This window comes from Maylandia zebra, linkage group LG3, assembly GCF_041146795.1.
Source record: "Maylandia zebra isolate NMK-2024a linkage group LG3, Mzebra_GT3a, whole genome shotgun sequence".
NCBI classification, from domain to species: Eukaryota; Metazoa; Chordata; class Actinopteri; order Cichliformes; family Cichlidae; genus Maylandia; species Maylandia zebra.
The window spans coordinates 160573-183738 of NC_135169.1; the positions used below are offsets into that span (position 1 = coordinate 160573).

A 23166-nucleotide genomic window follows, 5' to 3' on the forward strand; every position below is an offset into this window, starting at 1 on the left:
CGGTTGTGAGGCCGGTTGGATGTGCTGCCATATTCTCTGAAACGCCTGTGGAGACGGCTTATGGTTGAGAAATGAACATTCAATGCACGGGCGACAGATCTGGTTGACATTCCTGCTGTCAGCATGCCAATTGCACGCTCCCTCATTGCTTGTGGCATCTGTGGCATTTTGCTGTGAGACAAAACTGCACATTCCAGGGTGGCCTTTTGTTGTGGGCAGTCTGAGGTACACCTGTGCACTACTCATGATGTCAGATCAGCATCCTGATGTGGCACACCTGTGAGGTGGGATGGATTGTCTCAATATAGCAGATGTGCCCACTACCACACATTTGGACTGATTTGTGACCACTGTTTGGGAGGGATGGTTATATTGTGTATTTAGAATGAATTTTAGGTCTCTACGTCCATCCCATGGGGAATGGGAGCAGTAACAAAGGTGTTGCGTTTATATTTTTGTTGAGTGTATATATATATATATATATATATATATATATATATATATATATAGTGATATTTCTTACTTCGGTGCAGAGTTGCATCAGACATGGACAGTTAAGGTGTGTTTTCCGAACACTTCAACAATTTCTAGCAATTTCTACTAGGGTAAAGATTTTGGAAGCAAAGACAGTTCTGACAAAATCTGGTTCAGATTTGCTGTACGGGAGTAGCTGGTATCTAATTTATTGATAACAAACTGTGGAAACATCATTGTACTGTATCCATGTTAGTATTTAAAGTCCAACATCTCCCTCTAGTGGCCACATATAAACCATGTGTGAGGATGGTGTTCATGTAAAATGTGAATCATAGTGTTCCAGTCAGTCATCAGTGTGTCTCTGCACAGCTGTAATTAAAATGTGTTCAGAGGGCCTCAGTGTCTGAATGGTTCCAGTTCAGCTCCATAACAGCAGCGTCCCTGGTTTGATTCCTGTGTTTCAGCTCATATCTGCCTCTCTCACTGAGGGGGACGTCCACTACATGGACATGGATTTGTTCATCAACCAAACGAGAGATCACTGGCACCAGACTGAAGACTTGACAAATGAAAAACAAGATACTGCAGAGTATTTTTTTTCTTTATACTAAGTAAAACGTTAGGTCCCCACCACTCTGAACCAATAGAAAAGCTGGTGCTCAGAGGAAGAGGGCGGGCTTTACTTGATGTCAGTGAGAGAAATGAAAAAAAGCTCAAATGAGTGAGAAGGACGATGAAGGAAACATCTGTGCTGTGTCTGCTCTGTAAGTAGAATCTCTGTGTTTGTTTGAATTCTTGTACTTTGACTGTCTGCTCTCCTGATAACTGATGATGGAGGAGAAGACATGAAAAACAAATCAGGCTGAATTCAAGTTCAAACACCACGAGGACCAACTGCAGGTCTGAACTGACTCTTTATCTTTGCTCAGGAGTCGAGGAAACACAGCAGGCAGTGAAAGATCAAATCATTCACTCATTATATCAACACAGCTGCACAGTGGACACATGACTTTACTGTGTTATTTAAATGCAGCTGATATTTTATATATACTCAGAGTCTGCGCTAGTCTGTGCTCATGATCACTGTGATCACAAACCTGGAGAACCCAAGAACCATTGTCTTCTTTGGAAAATTATGAACTACGCATTAAATGACTTGTATAAGTTCACTGAACACCAAAATATCCACTTTTTCAACATTAACCCTTTATTCCCTGATTTAGGATTTGGGTCAGATTTGACCCATTGGTCTTTAGGCATATCATTTTAAAAAATCACAATAACAAACACTGTCAATGTAAACTATTTTAAAGTTAGGGAAATAAATCAACCTCACAGCTACATTTAACAAGTTTTTTTTTTCTTTATTTGTTCTATGTCAGAACTGGATTCAGTTTGAAACAAAAGAACACGAGGCACAGTTTTCACAGTCACTGCATATCAGTTTTGAGGTCCTTGCACACAGTTCACTGATGGCAATGTTCCTTCTTGACCGGCCAATGGGTGATTTGGTTGAAACAAACATCTGCACTCTTGTAAACTCAAACTAATTTTGGTGGTGAAAAAAACCCCCCAAACCACGGGCATTTTCTTATCCATGAATTCACACTAGACATTGTAGTAGTCTTTGAAGCAATTTCTTTTTTTGTTGATGCAGAGTGGAACAGCATATTTTTCAAAGTGCATTTCAGTTTTGAGGTCCTTGCACACAGCACATCGACGGTGATTTTCCTCCTTGACAGGCCAAGGGGCGATTTGGTCGAAACAAACATCTGCACTCTTGTAAACTCAAACTAATTTTTGTGGTGGCGGGGAGGAGAGGCCAGAAGTTGTTGGCCTACCCCGACTTCTTGCTGTTCCAACTTGAAACAAGCCTTCAGCAACCAAACCCTGAAATTTGCGAAGTTTGAGTACTTTCGATGTTGGGATTCCCTGGGCCTCACAGTCACGCTGGTAAAGAAGCCATGCGTTGATCACTGCAACAGACACATGCCAGAAAAAGTATCATATACCAGCGACGGGTCCTGATGGGAAACTTACAGCATGCAAGATGTGCATCCAGCATGTCAACTCCTCCCATGGAAGCATTGTACTCCTTGATGATGTTTGGCTGATCAATGTTGATGTACTCTTTTTTGGACTTGTCCCAGCGGCAGGCTTTTCCCAAAGGCTCTGGTCCAGCATATGTTGACATCAAAGTGACTGCTTTTGTGTCTTGCCATTTCAAACACACAGTATTGGTGTTGGACTCGATTCGATGATCATATGATCCACGGCCTTTCTTGGACAGGTCTGTCATCAGGGTGCACTTTGACATGCGGTTTTTTCGAACAGTTCCTGTGTAGCAGATTCCCTTTGCCAATAATTTCTCAATGAGGGGCATTGAAGTGAAGAAATTGTCAGCAAAAATCAGGAAACTTACTTTCTCTGCGAGTCGCATAGCTTCACCACAATGTCTCCACCAACTCCCAACTGACTCTTCCCTTTTTGCTCATTGGCACCTCCTTTTCCTTGATATATATCAAAATCATGCAGGAAGCCAGTGACACAGCAGCGCCCCCACAATCCCCACGGATGTGGCTTCCCTTTGATGTACTGCCTTATGCTACCAAATTTCCTTTGTACGGCACCATCATCTCATCGATGGACTGTTTTTGGCGAGGCGCAATAGTCAAACATTGTCTCCGAAAAGAATCCAAAAACGGTCTTAGTTTCCACAGTGGATCCTTTTTAATTCTTCACTGCCCATTTCATTGTCTACAAAGTGAATGACAGAGAGTAGCTGGCTGAATCGGTTGTGACTCATTATGTCTGCCACAGGCCCATAACGAACTTCGTTTTCCCAGTACTGACGTACTCCAGACATTTGAACTAATCCTGAGATCCTGAGATACAGTCCGAGAACTTGTTCTATCTCTTTTACTGAAGTGTCAACACATTTCCCATGCTTTTGAATACTGTATTGATTGGTGTGCTCAACAATATTTTCCAACATATCAAGGGAAACAAAGCAGCAAAAGTAAACCAGTGGCGTGTCTGTTGTGGCATCCTGGTATGACTCAACTTGTTCACCAAGAAAGTTCACATCAGGCAACTCAAAGCCTTTCTTTCGCCATTTATACGTTTTTGCGGCACAATTTGGCTCCATCTGTACGCTAGCAGTCTCAGCAAATGGCACATCTTCATCACTGGACGAGTGATTGGATGAGTCACTGTCTTCGGCAGAGAATTCACCACCATCACTTTCATGCGGTTGATACAATTCATCAGAATCGCCGTCGCTGTCCAGCTCAGGGCCAAAGTCACTATCATCAGCTTCGAGTTGATCCAATACTTGTTGCGCAGTGAACTTTCTCTGGTGCTTTCCCTGCCCTGAAAAGGGAGTAGCCATACTCCCTGAAAAGATATATTTACTTTATTAGTCTCTGACCCTGTACTACTTAGGTAACTTAGTAAAATGTATTATACAAATTAATTTATTTCGAGGCTTTTGTCAAATACAGGACTGTAAACATTCTCCATCTACAATGTCACTCAAAGAACCAAAGGGTCATTTTTGACCCGACAATTTTTAACCCGTACACCCGGAGGGTCATTTTTGACCCATCGTTTTTTTAACTAGCTCGGGGTGGCTAATTTTTACAAAAAGAACACAAAACATTTTTCTAGGCATTCTGCAACTTATTACAAAGTAGATTAACAAATAAAACACAATTTTACCAACATTTTATTTGCTAGGAAGACAATTTTTGGGGGGAAAGTTTCCAGCTCAACAAAACAGCATGTGGTCAGCAATCTTCTAACTACCACTCTGGCTAATGTCAGTTCAGTATGCATCCACTAGATGTCTCTATGCAGGGGTTAGAAGTGGCACTTTGGGATTTAGAAGATAAATTTGACCTTTTTTTTTCTTTGTACATTTTGAGCGGCAGCAATTAGCAGTGGCCAAATTTGACCCCATGGGTTCTCTAGGGTTAAATGCTGCTTCTTAGATAAAAATTATGATGAGTTCAAACTGGCTGGATACATTTACATCTGTAACAAACATAGAAGAAAAGTCTGCTAGACATCTCCAAATCATAATAAAAAAAGCAAAGATTTATTTATCATATCTAACCGTACAGGTGTTACAGAGGTGCAGTGTTAGTGTCTGTGTAAGTTTCCTCCACAGTACAAGGACTTAGCTGGTAATTCTAAACTGGCTGTAGGTGTGACTGTTATGGATTGATGGCCTGTAGTTACGTGTGCCAAACTGATTTTACATCGAAAGTCTCATCACAAGTTATGAGTGTAACTGAACACTGTCAGTGTGAAGACTTTTAAATGTAATTACTGAGATATCTTACTATAAGATCTTTAGTGCAGCTTCAACAGCAAATCTCAGTTTTTCTACCTGACAAATGTGTGAAAATATAGAAGAAATGCAGGTAACTCAGTGCCCAGACTGTTCTGTATTGATATTACAAGACATTTTTGTTGATTGATGAAGATGTTTTATTTTTCTTGAGTAGGCAGTGAACACCAGGAAAAAAAATGTATTTAATTGATTATCTGTTAATTAAATACTTTGGAGTAGTATGAATGTCTTTGGTGACGTGTTTATCAGCAGGAAAAGTTGGAAAACAGTTCAATGTCGAAAGATTTATGTCCTGCTTCACATTTTTCAAAGCTGTCAAGCAGGCCAGATTGGTCACAGTTTGAGGACCTGTGCCAGAAGCTCCTGCTGACAGCTGGGATAAGCTCCCACTCTCTCTCTGCCTCAAGTCGGATAGAATGGATAAAGAGATCTTCAACCAAATATTTTTAAACTTGTTGCTGGCTTTAAATTGAAAATGAGCAGATATTTCAGAGAAATGAGTTTGTGTGTTTGTGTGGAGTTGTTCTTTATGTTCACCTCAAATCAACCTGAGTGTCATTTCTCTTTAGTTCTGATCTCACTGCTGAGCTGCACAACAAACCAAGGTCAGTAACCTTCTTCTGTCACAGTTTAAACCTGATAAACTCTGACAGGTTTTACACATTTGGATTAAAGCTTTCAGGGAAGATCTCCAAGACGTGATCATCAGTTTTTCATTTTAACCCTCACAGCTCGTCTGATTGTGAGTCCCAGCAGCTCTCAGTTCTTTGAAGGAGCCTTTGTGTCTCTGAGCTGTGAGGAGGACGACAGCTCTGCTGGATGGACTCTGAGGAGAAACACAAGCAAACGACAGAGGACTCAGTGTGGAAGAGATGGGTGGGGAGAAGGTGCTGGTTCTTCCTGTAACATCACTATGGTGTCTTATGACAGTGGAGTTTACTGGTGTGAGTCCAGAGAGGGTCCCATCAGTAACATGGTTAACCTGACAGTCACTGGTAAGCTGAGTGTGTGGAGTTAGTGTTGATGAAGCTGTGTGTAAATGGATGAAATGCTGTAGTTTGTCTCTGTGTTGAGGTGGATCAGTGATCCTGCAGAGTCCTGTCCTCCCTGTGATGGAGGGAGATGACGTCACTCTGCTCTGTAAAACAAAGACCACTCCCTCCAACCTCCCAGCTGCTTTCTATAAAGATGGCTCCCTCATCAGGAAGCAGCCTACAGGTCACATGACCATCCAGCATGTTTCCAGGTCTGATGAAGGCCTCTACAAGTGTGACATCAGCGGTCATGGAGAGTCTCCATCCAGCTGGATCACTGTCACAGGTGACACACTCACCTGTCTGTGTTTCTGCAGCTTTCAACATTCACAATGTGACGACAACTTAATGACTGTGTTTGCTTTATTTTAGACAAACACACCACCACACCTCCACCTACATCCACACCTCCACCTACATCCACCTCTACCCTTGGCTCCTCTCTCCTTCCCTTTTTGTCATGTGTTGGATCAGTGTGTGTTGTGGTTCTACTGGTGTTACTGGTTCTGCTGGTGAGACGATGTGTTCACAGGAAACCTGAAGGTGAGACTCAGACTTCCTGATCTTTCATGTCTGAGTTTGTTTAGTAGAATAAAGAATAAAGTTCACATCACAGTAACAACTTTGTTAAATGTAATCTCTGTTTAGATATTTAATTAGGGCCCGAGCACTGAGAGTGCGAAGGCCCTATTGTATCTGCTCCGTTTCTTATTATTATTAGGGCCCGAGCACCGAGAGTGCGAAGGCCCTATTGTATCTGCTCCGTTTCTTATTATTATTATTAGGGCCCGAGCACTGACAGTGCGAAGGCCCTATTGTAATTGCTCTGTTTATTATTATTATTATTATTATTATTATTAGGGCCCGAGCACTGACAGTGCGAAGGCCCTATTGTAATTGCTCTGTTTATTAGGGCCCGAGCACTGACAGTGCGAAGGCCCTATTGTAATTGCTCCGTTTATTATTATTAGGGCCCGAGCACTGAGAGTGCGAAGGCCCTATTGTATCTGCTCCGTTTCTTATTATTAGGGCCCGAGCACTGAGAGTGCGAAGGCCCTATTGTAATTGCTCTGTTTCTTATTATTATTATTATTATTTCGGCAAATGAATCGGCCTTTTGAGGACCTAAACATGCTCTAAAACTCATGAAATTTTGCACACGCGTCAGGTCTGGTGAAAATTTACGTATTTTAATGTTCTCAGACATGACCAGGGAAAATTAGCTCAGTAGCGCCACCTAGAAAAATGAAAAACGCGAGCCCCCGGTATGAGTATGACCTACATGTATGAAATTTGGCACACATATGTATCATGCCAAGACGAACAAAAAAGTCTGTGGGCCCATTGACGCAAACCCAACAGGAAGTCCGCCATTTGGAAGAGAAGGTGACATTTTGGCTCTAATTTTGCCATTTCCATGCCTCGAACTTTTGCGAACTCCTCCTTGGGGTTTGATTTCATAACCTTCATATTTGGTCAGTGTCAACTACACCCTTGTGCCATGTTAAATTGCGGAGCTTTTGAGTTTTCACAATACTATGAGGCCGTGGCGCCATGGCGAATTTCGATGACTCGCCATGAAAATCTTATTGCCTCTCATTTTGTCATAGATTTTCTGACCTTGACCAAAGTGAACACATATGATAAGGCTCCACCCCTGAACATATTTCAACTGCCATATTTGACACCAGGGACAGCGCCACCTAGTGGGAACAGGAAATGTCATGTTTTACACTTTGCGGTACAGTATAGTGATGGGTGACATCTGCAGCCTCAAATTTCTCCAGGAAAGCCTTAAGGAGTTGGTCTTGGGTTACAGTGAAAACTGTGACTTTTCGCCAAAGGGTGTGACCTCAGCGGCATGGCGAACTTTGATGTCACGCCATGAAGAAACAAATTAGTATAACTCAATGAAATCCAGTCTGATCAGTACCAGACTTTACAGTCATGATGTCAGACCCGCCCTGAACAGATTGATGTGCCCATTGTCGGAAATACGTACAGCGCCACCTAGTGGCAACAGGAAATGTCATGGCTTTAACTTTGTTGTACTGATTTTCACAGGTTGATCGTGGCCACCTCAAAAGCGGTGAATATCACCATCAGTCCCTCGTGATGCTTCAGTGCAAAAATTGTGACTTTAAACTGAACGGCGCACCCTGGTGGCAACGCGGTTCATCATGAAAGATGAAGTGGCTTTTGAGGGGCTTGGAAAGTTTATAGAGGCTTGAAATTTGGCACACACCTCCAAATGGATGAAGGCATTGTTGTTATGTAACCATTTTCCTTGAATAGCGCAAAATGGCTCCACAGCGCCCCCTACAATATTTCAAAACATCAGCCCCTGCTCTGTGTTTCATCTATGAGTCTGAAACTTAGTAAGCTTGTGTAAGATATCAAGATGTACAAAAAAGTCTCTTGGAGCAATATCCCAAATCCAACAGGAAGTCAGCCATTTTAAAATTAATGTGTAATTTTGATGACATTTTCCCCCCTTTTCAGGCCTCATACTTTGACGAACTCCTCCAAGGGATTTCATCATATTGAAGCATTCTTCAGTGTGTAGAATCTAAAGACCTTTGTGATGTTAAATTGCGAAGCTTTTTCCGTTCAGGGAAACGGGGTGGTCATGGCGGCACGTAGAGTTTCAATCACTCGCAAAAAGCAGTAATCTGCTGTCACTAAAAAACACAATGTCCAATCTCTCCCAAAGGTCGCAGGTGTGATGAGACTCGAGCTTGGAAATGTTTGTTATGCTATTTGTCAATAATGGTTAGAGCGCCACCTAGTGGCATGACTATAATCCTGGTTGAATAAGATGAAATGTTAGCTGGTGATTAAAAGCATGAAATCCATCAATGTGACATCACATCGGACGTGCCGGTTTGAGGTGTTGGCAGTGGCTCGACGTGCCGGGGGTGCGAGGGCCCTCATAACGCTGCTTGCAGCTTTAATTATTTAGGGCCCGAGCACTGACAGTGCGAAGGCCCTATTGTAATTGCTCTGTTTATTATTATTATTAGGGCCCGAGCACTGACAGTGCGAAGGCCCTATTGTAATTGCTCTGTTTATTATTATTATTATTATTATTATTATTATTATTATTAGGGCCCGAGCACCGAGAGTGCGAAGGCCCTATTGTATCTGCTCCGTTTCTTATTATTATTATTATTATTATTATTATTAGGGCCCGAGCACTGACAGTGCGAAGGCCCTATTGTAATTGCTCTGTTTATTATTATTATTATTATTATTATTATTATTATTATTATTATTATTATTATTATTATTATTATTATTCCGGCAAATGAATTGGCCGTTTGAGGGCCTAAACATGCTCGAAAACTCATGAAATTTTGCACACGCGTCAGGTCTGGTGAAAATTTACGTATTTTAATGTTCTCAGACATGGCCAGGGAAAATTAGCTCAGTAGCGCCATCTAGAAAAATGAAAAACGCGAGCCCCCGATATGGGTATGACCTACATGTTTGAAAGTCGGTACACCTATATAACGTTCAGAGTCGAACAAAAAAGTCTATTATGGCAATGTCCTAAACCCAACAGGAAGTCCGCCATTTTGGATTGAAGGTGACATTTTGGGTCTGATTTTACCTTTTCCATGCCTCGAACTTTAACGAACTCTTCCTTGGGGTTTGATTTCATAACCTTCATATTTGGTCAGTGCCAACTACACCCTTGTGCCATGTTAAATTGCGGAGCTTTTGAGTTTTCACAATACTATGAGGCCGTGGCGCCATGGCGAATTTCGATGACTCGCCATGAAAATCTTATTGCCTCTCATTTTGTCATACATTTTCTGACCTTGACCAAAGAGCACACATATGATAAGGCTCCACCCCTGAACATATTTCAACTGCCATATGTGACATAAGGGACAGCGCCACCTAGTGGGAACAGGAAATGTCATGTTTTACACTTTGGGGTACAGTATTGTTATGGGTGACATCTGCAGCCTCATATTTCTCCAGGAAAGCCTTAAGGAGTTGGTCTTGGGTTACAGTGAAAACTGTGAGTTTTCGCAAAAGGGTGTGACCCCAGCAGCATGGCGAACTTTGATGTCACGCCATGAAGAAACAAATTAGTATAACTCAATGAAATCCAGTCTGATCAGTACCAGACTTTACAGGCATGATGTCAGACCCGCCCTGAACAGATTGATGTGCCCATTGTCGGGAATACGGACAGCGCCACCTAGTGGCAACAGGAAATTTCATGGCTTTAATTTTGTTGTACTGATTTTCACAGGTTCATCGTGGCCACCTCAAAAGCGGTGAATATCACCATCAGTCCCTCGTGATGCTTCAGTGCAAAAATTGTGACTTTAAACTGAACGGCGCACCCTGGTGGCAACGCTGTTCACCATGAAAGATGAAGTGGCTTTTGAGGGTCTTGGCAAGTTTATAGAGGCTTGAAATTTGGCACACACCTCCAAATGGATGAAGGCTTTGTTGGCATGTGATCATTTTCATTGAATAGTGCGAAATTGCTCCACAGCGCCCCCTACAAAATTTCAAAATCACAGCCCCTGCTCTGTGTTCTATGTATGATTCTGAAACCTGGTAAGCTTATAGGAGATATCAAGATGTACAAAAAAGTCTCTTGGTGCAATATCCCAAATCCAACAGGAAGTCAGCCATTTTAAAATGAATGTGCAATTTTGGCAACATTTTGCCCTCTTTCCAGGCACCGTTCTTTGACGAACTCCTCCAAGGGATTTCATTATATTGAACCAATCTCCAGTGTGTGGAATCTAAAGACCTTTGTGATGTTAAATTGCGAACGTTTTTACGTTCAGGGAAACGGGTGGTCATGGCGGCACGTGGAGTTTCAGTCACTCGCCAAAAAGCAGTAATCTGCTGTCACTCAAAATCAAAATGTCCAATATGTCCCAAAGGTCGCAGGCGTGATGAGACTCGAGCTGGGAAATGTTTGTTATGCCATTTGTCAGTAATGGTTAGAGCGCCACCTAGTGGGACGACTATAATCATGATTGAATGAGATGAAATGTTAGCTGGTGGTTGAATGCATGAATTTCATCAATGTGACATCAGATCGGACGTGCTGGTTGTAGGTGTTGGGCGTAGCTCGACGCGATGGGGTGCGAGGGCCCTCATAACGCTGCTTGCAGCTTTAATTATTATTATTATTATTATTCAGGCGAAACAAGGGCCTTTTTGAGGGCCTAAACATGCTCAAAAACTCATGAAATTTTGCACACATGCCAGGTCTGGTGAAAAATTTTGTATTTTAATGGTTTTACATATGAGCACTGGGAAATGGCTCTAGAGCGCCACCTATGCCTTGTTAAATGCAGCCCTACGACCACATCGTTTGATCTACATGTATGAAATTTGGCACACATGTGTATCATGCCAAGACGAACAAAAAAGTCAGTGGGCCCATTGACGCAAACCCAACAGGAAGTCCGCCATTTGGAAGAGAAGGTGACATTTTGGCTCTGATTTTGCCATTTCCATGCCTCGAACTTTTGCGAACTCCTCCTTGGGGTTTGATTTCATAACCTTCATATTTGGTCAGTGTCAACTACACCCTTGTGCCATGTTAAATTGCGGAGCTTTTGAGTTTTCACAATACTATGAGGCCGTGGCGCCATGGCGAATTTCGATGACTCGCCATGAAAATCTTATTGCCTCTCATTTTGTCATACATTTTCTGACCTTGACCAAAGTGAACACATATGATAAGGCTCCACCCATGAACATATTTCAACTGCCATATTTGACATCAAGGACAGCGCCACCTAGTGGGAACAGGAAATGTCATGTTTTACACTTTGGGGTACAGTATAGTGATGGGTGACATCTGCAGCCTCAAATTTCTCCAGAAAAGCCTTAAGGAGTTGGTCTTGGATTACAGTGAAAACTGTGACTTTTCGCAAAAGGGTGTGACCCCAGCAGCATGGCGAACTTTGATGTCACGCCATGAAGAAACAAATTAGTATAACTCAATGAAATCCAGTCTGATCAGTACCAGACTTTACAGGCATGATGACAGATCCGCCCTGAACAGATTGATGTGCCCATTGTCGGGAATACGGACAGCGCCACCTAGTGGCAACAGGAAATGTCATGGCTTTAATTTTGTTGTACTGATTTTCACAGGTTCATCGTGGCCACCTCAAAAGCGGTGAATATCACCATCAGTCCCTTGTCATGCTTCAGTGCAAAAATTGTGACTTTAAACTGAACGCCGCACCCTGGTGGCAACGCGGTTCAACATGAAAGATGAAGTGGCTTTTGAGGGGCTTGGAAAGTTTAAAAAGTCTTGAAATTTGGCGCACACCTCCAATGTGGTTAAGGCTTTGTTGTTATGTGATCATTTTCCTTGAATATCCCAAAATGGCTCCACAGCGCCCCCTACAAAATTTCAAAATCACAGCCCCTGCTCTGTGTTTTATGTATGAGTCTGAAACCTGGTAAGCTTATAGGAGATATCAAGATGTACAAAAAAGTCTCTTGGAGCAATATCCCAAATCCAACAGGAAGTCAGCCATTTTAAAATTAATGTGCAATTTTGGCAACATTTTCCCCTCTTTTCAGGCATCGTTCTTTGACGAACTCCTCCAAGGGATTTCATCAGATTGGACCGATCTGCAGTTTGTGGAATCTAAAGACCTTTGTGATGTTAAATTGCGAAGCTTTTTACGTCCAGGGAAACGGGGTGGTTATGGCGGCACGTGGAGTTTCAATCACTCGCCAAAAAGCAGTAATCTGCTGTCACTCAAAAACACAATGTCCAATCTCTCCCAAAGGTCTCAGGTGTGATGAGACTCGAGCTTGGAAGTCTTTGTTATGCCATTTGTACATAATGGTTAGAGCGCCACCTAGTGGAACGACTAACTAATCATGAATGAATGAGTTGAAATGTTAGCTGGTGGTTAAATGCATGAATTCCATCAATGTGACATCAGATCGGACGTGCTGGTTTTAGGTGTTGGGCGTGGCTCGACGCGCCGGGGGTGCGAGGGCCCTCATAACGCTGCTTGCAGCTTTAATTATTATTATTATTATTATTTCGGCAAATGAATTGGCCGTTTGAGGGCCTAAACATGCTCGAAAACTCATGAAATTTTGCACACGCGTCAGGTCTGGTGAAAATTTACGTATTTTAATGTTCTCAGACATGGCCAGGGAAAATTAGCTCAGTAGCGCCACCTAGAAAAATGAAAAACGCGAGCCCCCGGTATGGGTATGACCTACATGTTTGAAAGTCGGTACACCTATATAACGTTCAGAGTCGAACAAAAAAGTCTATTATGGCAATGTCCTAAACCCAACAGGAAGTCCGCCATTTTGGATTGAAGGTGACATTTTGGCTCTGATTTTACCGTTTCCATGCCTCGCACTTTAACGAACTCCTCCTTGGGATTTGGTCCTATAAGCTTCAAATTTGGACAGTGTCAACTACACCCTTGTGCCATGTTAAATTGCGGAGCTTTTGAGTTTTCACAATACTATGAGGCCGTGGCGCCATGGCGAATTTCGATGACTCGCCATCAAAATCTTATTGCCTCTCATTTTGTCATACATTTTCTGACCTTGACCAAAGTGAACACATATGATAAGGCTCCACCCCTGAACATATTTCAACTGCCATATTTGACATCAAGGACAGCGCCACCTAGTGGGAACAGGAAATGTCATGTTTTACACTTTGGGGTACAGTATTGTGATGGGTGACATCTGCAGCCTCATATTTCTCCAGGAAATCCTTAAGGAGTTGGTCTTGGGTTACAGTGAAAACTGTGACTTTTCGCAAAAGGGTGTGACCCCAGCGGCGTGGCGAACTTTGATGTCACGCCATGAAGAAACAAATTAGTATAACTCAATGAAATCCAGTCTGATCAGTACCAGACTTTACAGGCATGATGTCAGACCCGCCCTGAACAGATTGATGTGCCCATTGTCGGAAATACGGACAGCGCCACCTAGTGGCAACAGGAAATGTCATGGCTTTAATTTTGTTGTACTGATTTTCACAGGTTCATCTTGGCCACCTCAAAAGCGGTGAATATCACCATCAGTCCCTCGTGATGCTTCAGTGCAAAAATTGTGACTTTAAACTGAACGGCGCACCCTGGTGGCAACGCGGTCCACCATGAAAGATGAAGTGGCTTTTGAGGGGCTTGGAAAGTCTATAGAGGCTTGAAATTTGGCACACACCTCCAATGTGATGAAGGCTTTGTTGTCATGTAATCATTTTCATTGAATAGCGCGAAATGGCTCCACAGCGCCCCCTACAATATTTCAAAACATCAGCCCCAGCTCTGTGTTTTATGTATGAGTCTGAAACCTGGTAAGCTTATAGGAGATAATAAGATGTACAAAAAAGTCTCTTGGAGCAATATCCCAAATCCAACAGGAAGTCAGCCATTTTAAAATTAATGTGTAATTTTGGCGACATTTTCCCCTCTTTTCAGGCTTCATACTTTGACGAACTCCTCCAAGGGATTTCATCACATTGATGCGATCTCCTGTGTGTGGAATCTAAAGACCTTTGTGATGTTAAATTGCGAAGCTTTTTACATTCAGGGAAACGGGGTTGTCATGGCGGCACGTGGAGTTTCAATCACTCGCCAAAAAGCAGTAATCTGCTGTCACTCAAAAACACAATATCCAATCTCTCCCAAAGGTCGCAGGTGTGATGAGACTCGAGCTCGGAAATGTTTGTTATGCCATTTGTCAGTAATAGTTAGAGCGCCACCTAGTGGGACGACTATAATCATGGTTCAATGAGATGAAATGTTAGCTGGTGGTTAAATGCATGAATCCATCAATGTGACATCACATCGGACGTGCTGGATTTAGGTGTTGGGCATGGCTCGACACGCCAGGGTGCGAGGGCCCTCATAACGCTGCTTGCAGCTTTAATTAGGGCCCGAGCACTGAGAGTGCGAAGGCCCTATTGTATCTGCTCCGTTTCTTATTATTATTATTATTATTATTATTATTATTCACCCCAAACAAGGGCCTTTTTGAGGGCCTAAACATGCTCAAAAACTCATGAAATTTTGCACACATGCCAGGTCTGGTGAAAAATTTTGTATTTTAATGGTTTTACATATGAGCACTGGGAAATGGCTCTAGAGCGCCACCTATGCCTTGTTAAATGCAGCCCTACGACCACATGGTTTGAGCTACATGTATGAAATTTGGCACACATGTGTTTCATGCCAAGACGAACAAAAAAGTCTGTGGGCCCATTGACGCAAACCCAACAGGAAGTCTGCCATTTGGAAGAGAAGGTGACATTTTGGCTCTAATTTTGCCATTTCCATGCCTCGAACTTTTGCGAACTCCTCCTTGGGGTTTCATTTCATAACCTTCAAATTTGGACAGTGTCAACTACACCCTTGTGCCATGTTAAATTGCGGAGCTTTTGAGTTTTCACAATACTATGAGGCCGTGGCGCCATGGCGAATTTCGATGACTCGCCATGAAAATCTTATTGCCTCTCATTTTGTCATACATTTTCTGACCTTGACCAAAGTGAACACATATGATAAGGCTCCACCCCTAAACATATTTCAACTGCCATATTTGACATCAAGGACAGCGCCACCTAGTGGGAACAGGAAATGTCATGTTTTACACTTTGGGGTACAGTATAGTGATGGGTGACATCTGCAGCCTCAAATTTCTCCAGAAAAGCCTTAAGGAGTTGGTCTTGGGTTACAGTGAAAACTGTGACTTTTCGCAAAAGGGTGTGACCCCAGCAGCATGGCGAACTTTGATGTCACGCCATGAAGAAACAAATTAGTATAACTCCATGAAATCCAGTCTGATCAGTACCAGACTTTACAGGCATGAAGTCAGACCCGCCCTGAACAGATTGATGTGCCCATTGTCGGGAATACGGACAGCGCCACCTAGTGGGAACAGGAAATGTCATGGCTTTAATTTTGTTGTACTGATTTTCACAGGTTCATCGTGGCCACCTCAAAAGCGGTGAATATCACCATCAGTCCCTTGTGATGCTTCAGTGCAAAAATTGTGACTTTAAACTGAACGCCGCACCCTGGTGGCAACGCAGTTCACCATGAAAGATGAAGTGGCTTTTGAGGGGCTTGGAAAGTTTAAAAAGTCTTGAAATTTGGCGCACACCTCCAATGTGGTTAAGGCTTTGTTGTTATGTGATCATTTTCATTGAATATCCCAAAATGGCTCCACAGCGCCCCCTACAAAATTTCAAAATCACAGCCCCTGCTCTGTGTTTTATGTATGAGTCTGAAACCTGGTAAGCTTATAGGAGATATCAAGATGTACAAAAAAGTCTCTTGGAGCAATATCCCAAATCCAACAGGAAGTCAGCCATTTTAAAATTAATGTGCAATTTTGGCAACATTTTCCCCTCTTTTCAGGCATCGTTCTTTGACGAACTCCTCCAAGGGATTTCATCATATTGCACTATTCTTCAGTGTGTGGAATCCAAAGACCTTTGTGTTGTTAAATTGCGAAGCTTTTTACGTTCAGGGAAACGGGGTGGTTATGGCGGCACGTAGACTCTCAATCACTCGCCAAAACGCAGTAATCTGCTGTTACTCAAAAACACAATGTCCAATCTCACCCAAAGGTCGCAGGCATAATGAGACTCGAGTTCGGAAATGTTTGTTATGCCATTTGTACATAATGGTTAGAGTGCCACCTAGTGGAACGACTAGCTAATCATGAATGAATGAGTTGAAATGTTAGCTGGTGGTTAAATGCATGAATTCCATCAATGTGACATCGATCGGACATGCTGGTTTTAGGTGTTGGGCGTGGCTCGACGCGCCGGGGGTGCGAGGGCCCTCATAACGCTGCTTGCAGCTTTAATATTATTATTATTATTATTCCGGCAAATGAATTGGCCGTTTGAGGGCCTAAACATGCTCGAAAACTCATGAAATTTTGCACACGCGTCAGGTCTGGTGAAAATTTACGTATTCTAATGTTCTCAGACATGGCCAGGGAAAATTAGCTCAGTAGCGCCACCTAGAAAAATGAAAAACGCGAGCCCCCGGTATGGGTATGACCTACATGTTTGAAAGTCGGTACACCTATATAACGTTCAGAGTCGAACAAAAAAGTCTATTATGGCAATGTCCTAAACCCAACAGGAAGTCCGCCATTTTGGATTGAAGGTGACATTTTGGGTCTGATTTTGCCATTTCCATGCCTCGAACTTTTTCGAACTCCTACTTGGGATTTGGTCGTATAAGCTTCAAATTTGGACAGTGTCAACTACACCCTTGTGCCATGTTAAATTGCGGAGCTTTTGAGTTTTCACAATACTATGAGGCCGTGGCGCCATGGCGAATTTCGATGACTCGCCATGAAAATCTTATTGCCTCTCATTCTGTCATACATGTTCCGATCTGGACCAAAGAGCACACATATGATAAGGCTCCACCCCTGAACATATTTCAACTGCCATATTTGACATCAAGGACAGCGCCACCTAGTGGGAACAGGAAATGTCATGTTTTACACTTTGGGGTACAGTATAGTGATGGGTGACATCTGCAGCCTCAAATTTCTCCAGGAAAGCCTTAAGGAGTTGGTCTTGGGTTACAGTGAAAACTGTGACTTTTCGCAAAAGGGTGTGACCCCAGCGGCATGGCGAACTTTGATGTCACGCCATGAAGAAACAAATTAGTCTAACTCAATGAAATCCAGTCTGATCAGTACCAGACTTTACAGGCATGATGTCAGACCCGCCCTGAACAGATTGATGTGCCCATTGTCGGAAATACGGACAGCGCCACCTAGTGACAACAGGAAATGTCATGGCTTTAATTTTGTTGTACTGATTTTCACAGGTTCATCGTGGCCAAACTCAAAAGCGGTGAATATCAACATCAGTCCCTCGTGATGCTTCAGTGCAAAAATTGTGACTTTAAACTGAATGGCGCACCCTGGTGGCAACGCGGTTCACCATGAAAGATGAAGTGGCTTTTGAGGGGCTTGGAAAGTTTATAGAGGCTTGAAATTTGGCACACACCTCCAAATGGATGTAGGCTTTGTTGTCATGTGATCATTTTCATTGAATATCCCAAAATGGCTCCACAGCGCCCCCTTCAAAATTTCAAAACATCAGCCCCTGCTCTGTGTTTTATGTATGAGTCTGACACTTGGTAAGCTTGTGTAAGATATCAAGATGTACAAAAAAGTCTCTTGGAGCAATATCCCAAATCCAACAGGAAGTCAGCCATTTTAAAATTAATGTGTAATTTTGATGACATTTTCCCCCCTTTTCAGGCCTCATACTTTGACGAACTCCTCCAAGGGATTTCATCATATTGAACCATTCTTCAGTGTGTAGAATCTAAAGACCTTTGTGATGTTAAATTGCGAAGCTTTTTCCGTTCAGGGAAACGGGGTGGTCATGGCGGCACGTAGAGTTTCAATCACTCGCAAAAAGCAGTAATCTGCTGTCACTAAAAAACACAATGTCCAATCTCTCCCAAAGGTCGCAGGTGTGATGAGACTCGAGCTTGGAAATGTTTGTTATGCTATTTGTCATTAATGGTTAGAGCGCCACCTAGTGGCATGACTATAATCCTGGTTGAATAAGATGAAATGTTAGCTGGTGATTAAAAGCATGAAATCCATCAATGTGACATCACATCGGACGTGCCGGTTTGAGGTGTTGGCAGTGGCTCGACGTGCCGGGGGTGCGAGGGCCCTCATAACGCTGCTTGCAGCTTTAATTAGGGCCCGAGCACCGAGAGTGCGAAGGCCCTATTGTATCTGCTCCGTTTCTTATTATTATTATTAGGGCCCGAGCACTGACAGTGCGAAGGCCCTATTGTAATTGCTCTGTTTATTATTATTATTATTATTATTATTATTATTATTATTATTATTATTATTATTATTTCGGCAAATGAATTGGCCGTTTGAGGGCCTAAACATGCTCGAAAACTCATGAAATTTTGCACACGCGTCAGGTCTGGTGAAAATTTACGTATTTTAATGTTCTCAGACATGGCCAGGGAAAATTAGCTCAGTAGCGCCACCTAGAAAAATGAAAAACGCGAGCCCCCGGTATGGGTATGACCTACATGTTTGAAAGTCGGTACACCTATATAACGTTCAGAGTCGAACAAAAAAGTCTATTATGGCAATGTCCTAAACCCAACAGGAAGTCCGCCATTTTGGATTGAAGGTGACATTTTGGCTCTGATTTTACCGTTTCCATGCCTCGCACTTTAACGAACTCCTCCTTGGGATTTGGTCCTATAAGCTTCAAATTTGGACAGTGTCAACTACACCCTTGTGCCATGTTAAATTGCGGAGCTTTTGAGTTTTCACAATACTATGAGGCCGTGGCGCCATGGCGAATTTCGATGACTCGCCATCAAAATCTTATTGCCTCTCATTTTGTCATACATTTTCTGACCTTGACCAAAGTGAACACATATGATAAGGCTCCACCCCTGAACATATTTCAACTGCCATATTTGACATCAAGGACAGCGCCACCTAGTGGGAACAGGAAATGTCATGTTTTACACTTTGGGGTACAGTATTGTGATGGGTGACATCTGCAGCCTCATATTTCTCCAGGAAATCCTTAAGGAGTTGGTCTTGGGTTACAGTGAAAACTGTGACTTTTCGCAAAAGGGTGTGACCCCAGCGGCGTGGCGAACTTTGATGTCACGCCATGAAGAAACAAATTAGTATAACTCAATGAAATCCAGTCTGATCAGTACCAGACTTTACAGGCATGATGTCAGACCCGCCCTGAACAGATTGATGTGCCCATTGTCGGAAATACGGACAGCGCCACCTAGTGGCAACAGGAAATGTCATGGCTTTAATTTTGTTGTACTGATTTTCACAGGTTCATCTTGGCCACCTCAAAAGCGGTGAATATCACCATCAGTCCCTCGTGATGCTTCAGTGCAAAAATTGTGACTTTAAACTGAACGGCGCACCCTGGTGGCAACGCGGTCCACCATGAAAGATGAAGTGGCTTTTGAGGGGCTTGGAAAGTCTATAGAGGCTTGAAATTTGGCACACACCTCCAATGTGATGAAGGCTTTGTTGTCATGTAATCATTTTCATTGAATAGCGCGAAATGGCTCCACAGCGCCCCCTACAATATTTCAAAACATCAGCCCCAGCTCTGTGTTTTATGTATGAGTCTGAAACCTGGTAAGCTTATAGGAGATAATAAGATGTACAAAAAAGTCTCTTGGAGCAATATCCCAAATCCAACAGGAAGTCAGCCATTTTAAAATTAATGTGTAATTTTGGCGACATTTTCCCCTCTTTTCAGGCTTCATACTTTGACGAACTCCTCCAAGGGATTTCATCACATTGATGCGATCTCCTGTGTGTGGAATCTAAAGACCTTTGTGATGTTAAATTGCGAAGCTTTTTACATTCAGGGAAACGGGGTTGTCATGGCGGCACGTGGAGTTTCAATCACTCGCCAAAAAGCAGTAATCTGCTGTCACTCAAAAACACAATATCCAATCTCTCCCAAAGGTCGCAGGTGTGATGAGACTCGAGCTCGGAAATGTTTGTTATGCCATTTGTCAGTAATAGTTAGAGCGCCACCTAGTGGGACGACTATAATCATGGTTCAATGAGATGAAATGTTAGCTGGTGGTTAAATGCATGAATCCATCAATGTGACATCACATCGGACGTGCTGGATTTAGGTGTTGGGCATGGCTCGACACGCCAGGGTGCGAGGGCCCTCATAACGCTGCTTGCAGCTTTAATTATTATTATTATTATTATTCAGGCGAAACAAGGGCCTTTTTGAGGGCCTAAACATGCTCAAAAACTCATGAAATTTTGCACACATGCCAGGTCTGGTGAAAAATTTTGTATTTTAATGGTTTTACATATGAGCACTGGGAAATGGCTCTACAGCGCCACCTATGCCTTGTTAAATGCAGCCCTACGACCACATCGTTTGAGCTACATGTATGAAATTTGGCACACATGTGTATCATGCCAAGACGAACAAAAAAGTCTGTGGGCCCATTGAGGCAAACCCAACAGGAAGTCCGCCATTTGGACGAGAAGGTGACATTTTGGCTCTAATTTTGCCATTTCCATGCCTCGAACTTTTGCGAACTCCTCCTTGGGGTTTCATTTCATAACCTTCAAATTTGGACAGTGTCAACTACACCCTTGTGCCATGTTAAATTGCGGAGCTTTTGAGTTTTCACAATACTATGAGGCCGTGGCGCCATGGCGAATTTCGATGACTCGCCATCAAAATCTTATTGCCTCTCATTTTGTCATACATTTTCTGACCTTGACCAAAGTGAACACATATGATAAGGCTCCACCCCTGAACATATTTCAACTGCCATATTTGACACCAGGGACAGCGCCACCTAGTGGGAACAGGAAATGTCATGTTTTACACTTTGGGGTACAGTATAGTGATGGGTGACATCTGCAGCCTCAAATTTCTCCAGGAAAGCCTTAAGGAGTTGGTCTTGGGTTACAGTGAAAACTGTGAGTTTTCGCGAAAGGGTGTGACCCCAGCAGCATGGCGAACTTTGATGTCACGCCATGAAGAAACAAATTAGTATAACTCAATGAAATCCAGTCTGATCAGTACCAGACTTTACAGGCATGATGTCAGACCCGCCCTGAACAGATTGATGTGCCCATTGTCGGAAATACGGACAGCGCCACCTAGTGGCAACAGGAAATGTCATGGCTTTAATTTTGTTGTACTGATTTTCACAGGTTCATCGTGGCCACCTCAAAAGCGGTGAATATCACCATCAGTCCCTCGTGATGCTTCAGTGCAAAAATTGTGACTTTAAACTGAACGCCGCACCCTGGTGGCAACGCGGTTCACCATGAAAGATGAAGTGGCTTTTGAGGGGCTTGGAAAGTTTAAAAAGTCTTGAAATTTGGCGCACACCTCCAATGTGGATAAGGCTTTGTTGTTATGTGATCATTTTCATTGAATATCCCAAAATGGCTCCACAGCGCCCCCTACAAAATTTCAAAATCACAGCCCCTGCTCTGTGTTTTATGTATGAGTCTGAAACCTGGTAAGCTTATAGGAGATATCAAGATGTACAAAAAAGTCTCTTGGAGCAATATCCCAAATCCAACAGGAAGTCAGCCATTTTAAAATTAATGTGCAATTTTGGCAACATTTTCCCCTCTTTTCAGGCATCTTTCTTTGACGAACTCCTCCAAGGGATTTCATCATATTGCACTATTCTTCAGTGTGTGGAATCCAAAGACCTTTGTGTTGTTAAATTGCGAAGCTTTTTCCGTTCAGGGAAACTGGGTGGTTATGGCGGCACGTAGACTCTCAATCACTCGCCAAAACGCAGTAATCTGCTGTTACTCAAAAACACAATGTCCAATCTCACCCAAAGGTCGCAGGCATAATGAGACTCGAGTTCGGAAATGTTTGTTATGCCATTTGTACACAATGGTTAGAGTGCCACCTAGTGGAACGACTAGCTAATCATGAATGAATGAGTTGAAATGTTAGCTGGTGGTTAAATGCATGAATTCCATCAATGTGACATCGATCGGACGTGCTGGTTTTAGGTGTTGGGCGTGGCTCGAAGCGCCGGGGGTGCGAGGGCCCTCATAACGCTGCTTGCAGCTTTAATTAGGGCCCGAGCACCGAGAGTGCGAAGGCCCTATTGTATCTGCTCCGTTTCTTATTATTATTATTATTATTATTATTATTATTATTATTATTCAGGCGAAACAAGGGCCTTTTTGAGGGCCTAAACATGCTCAAAAACTCATGAAATTTTGCACACATGCCAGGTCTGGTGAAAAATTTTGTATTTTAATGGTTTTACATATGAGAACTGGGAAATGGCTCTAGAGCGCCACCTATGCCTTGTTAAATGCAGCCCTACGACCACATCGTTTGAGCTACATGTATGAAATTTGGCACACATGTGTATCATGCCAAGACAAACAAAAAAGTCAGTGGGCCCATTGACGCAAACCCAACAGGAAGTCCGCCATTTGGAAGAGAAGGTGACATTTTGGCTCTAATTTTGCCATTTCCATGCCTCGAACTTTTGCGAACTCCTCCTTGGGGTTTGATTTCATAACCTTCATATTTGGTCAGTGTCAACTACACCCTTGTGCAATGCTAAATTGCGGAGCTTTTGAGTTTTCACAATACTATGAGGCCGTGGCGCCACGGCGAATTTCGATGACTCGCCATGAAAATCTTATTGCCTCTCATTTTGTCATACATTTTCTGACCTTGACCAAAGTGAACACATATGATAAGGCTCCACCCCTGAA

General features: G+C 42.9%; 2 protein-coding genes across 2 annotated transcripts in view; both read left to right on the forward strand.

The window, feature by feature from the left end:
• Nucleotides 1–23166, forward strand: part of LOC101479240 (matrix remodeling-associated protein 8) — a 359831-nt gene that overhangs the window by 57018 nt on the left and 279647 nt on the right. The gene's annotated exons all lie outside the window — the stretch shown is intronic.
• LOC143416908 (uncharacterized) overlaps nt 5766–23166 on the forward strand; it is a 154149-nt gene continuing 136748 nt past the window's right edge. The window contains exons 1-3 of the mRNA XM_076882581.1: nt 5766–5829; nt 5909–6154; nt 6241–6411. Coding sequence (XP_076738696.1) covers nt 5808–5829; nt 5909–6154; nt 6241–6411 — 439 coding nt within the window. The 5' untranslated portion in view covers nt 5766–5807. The remainder of the gene's footprint in view (nt 5830–5908; nt 6155–6240; nt 6412–23166) is intronic.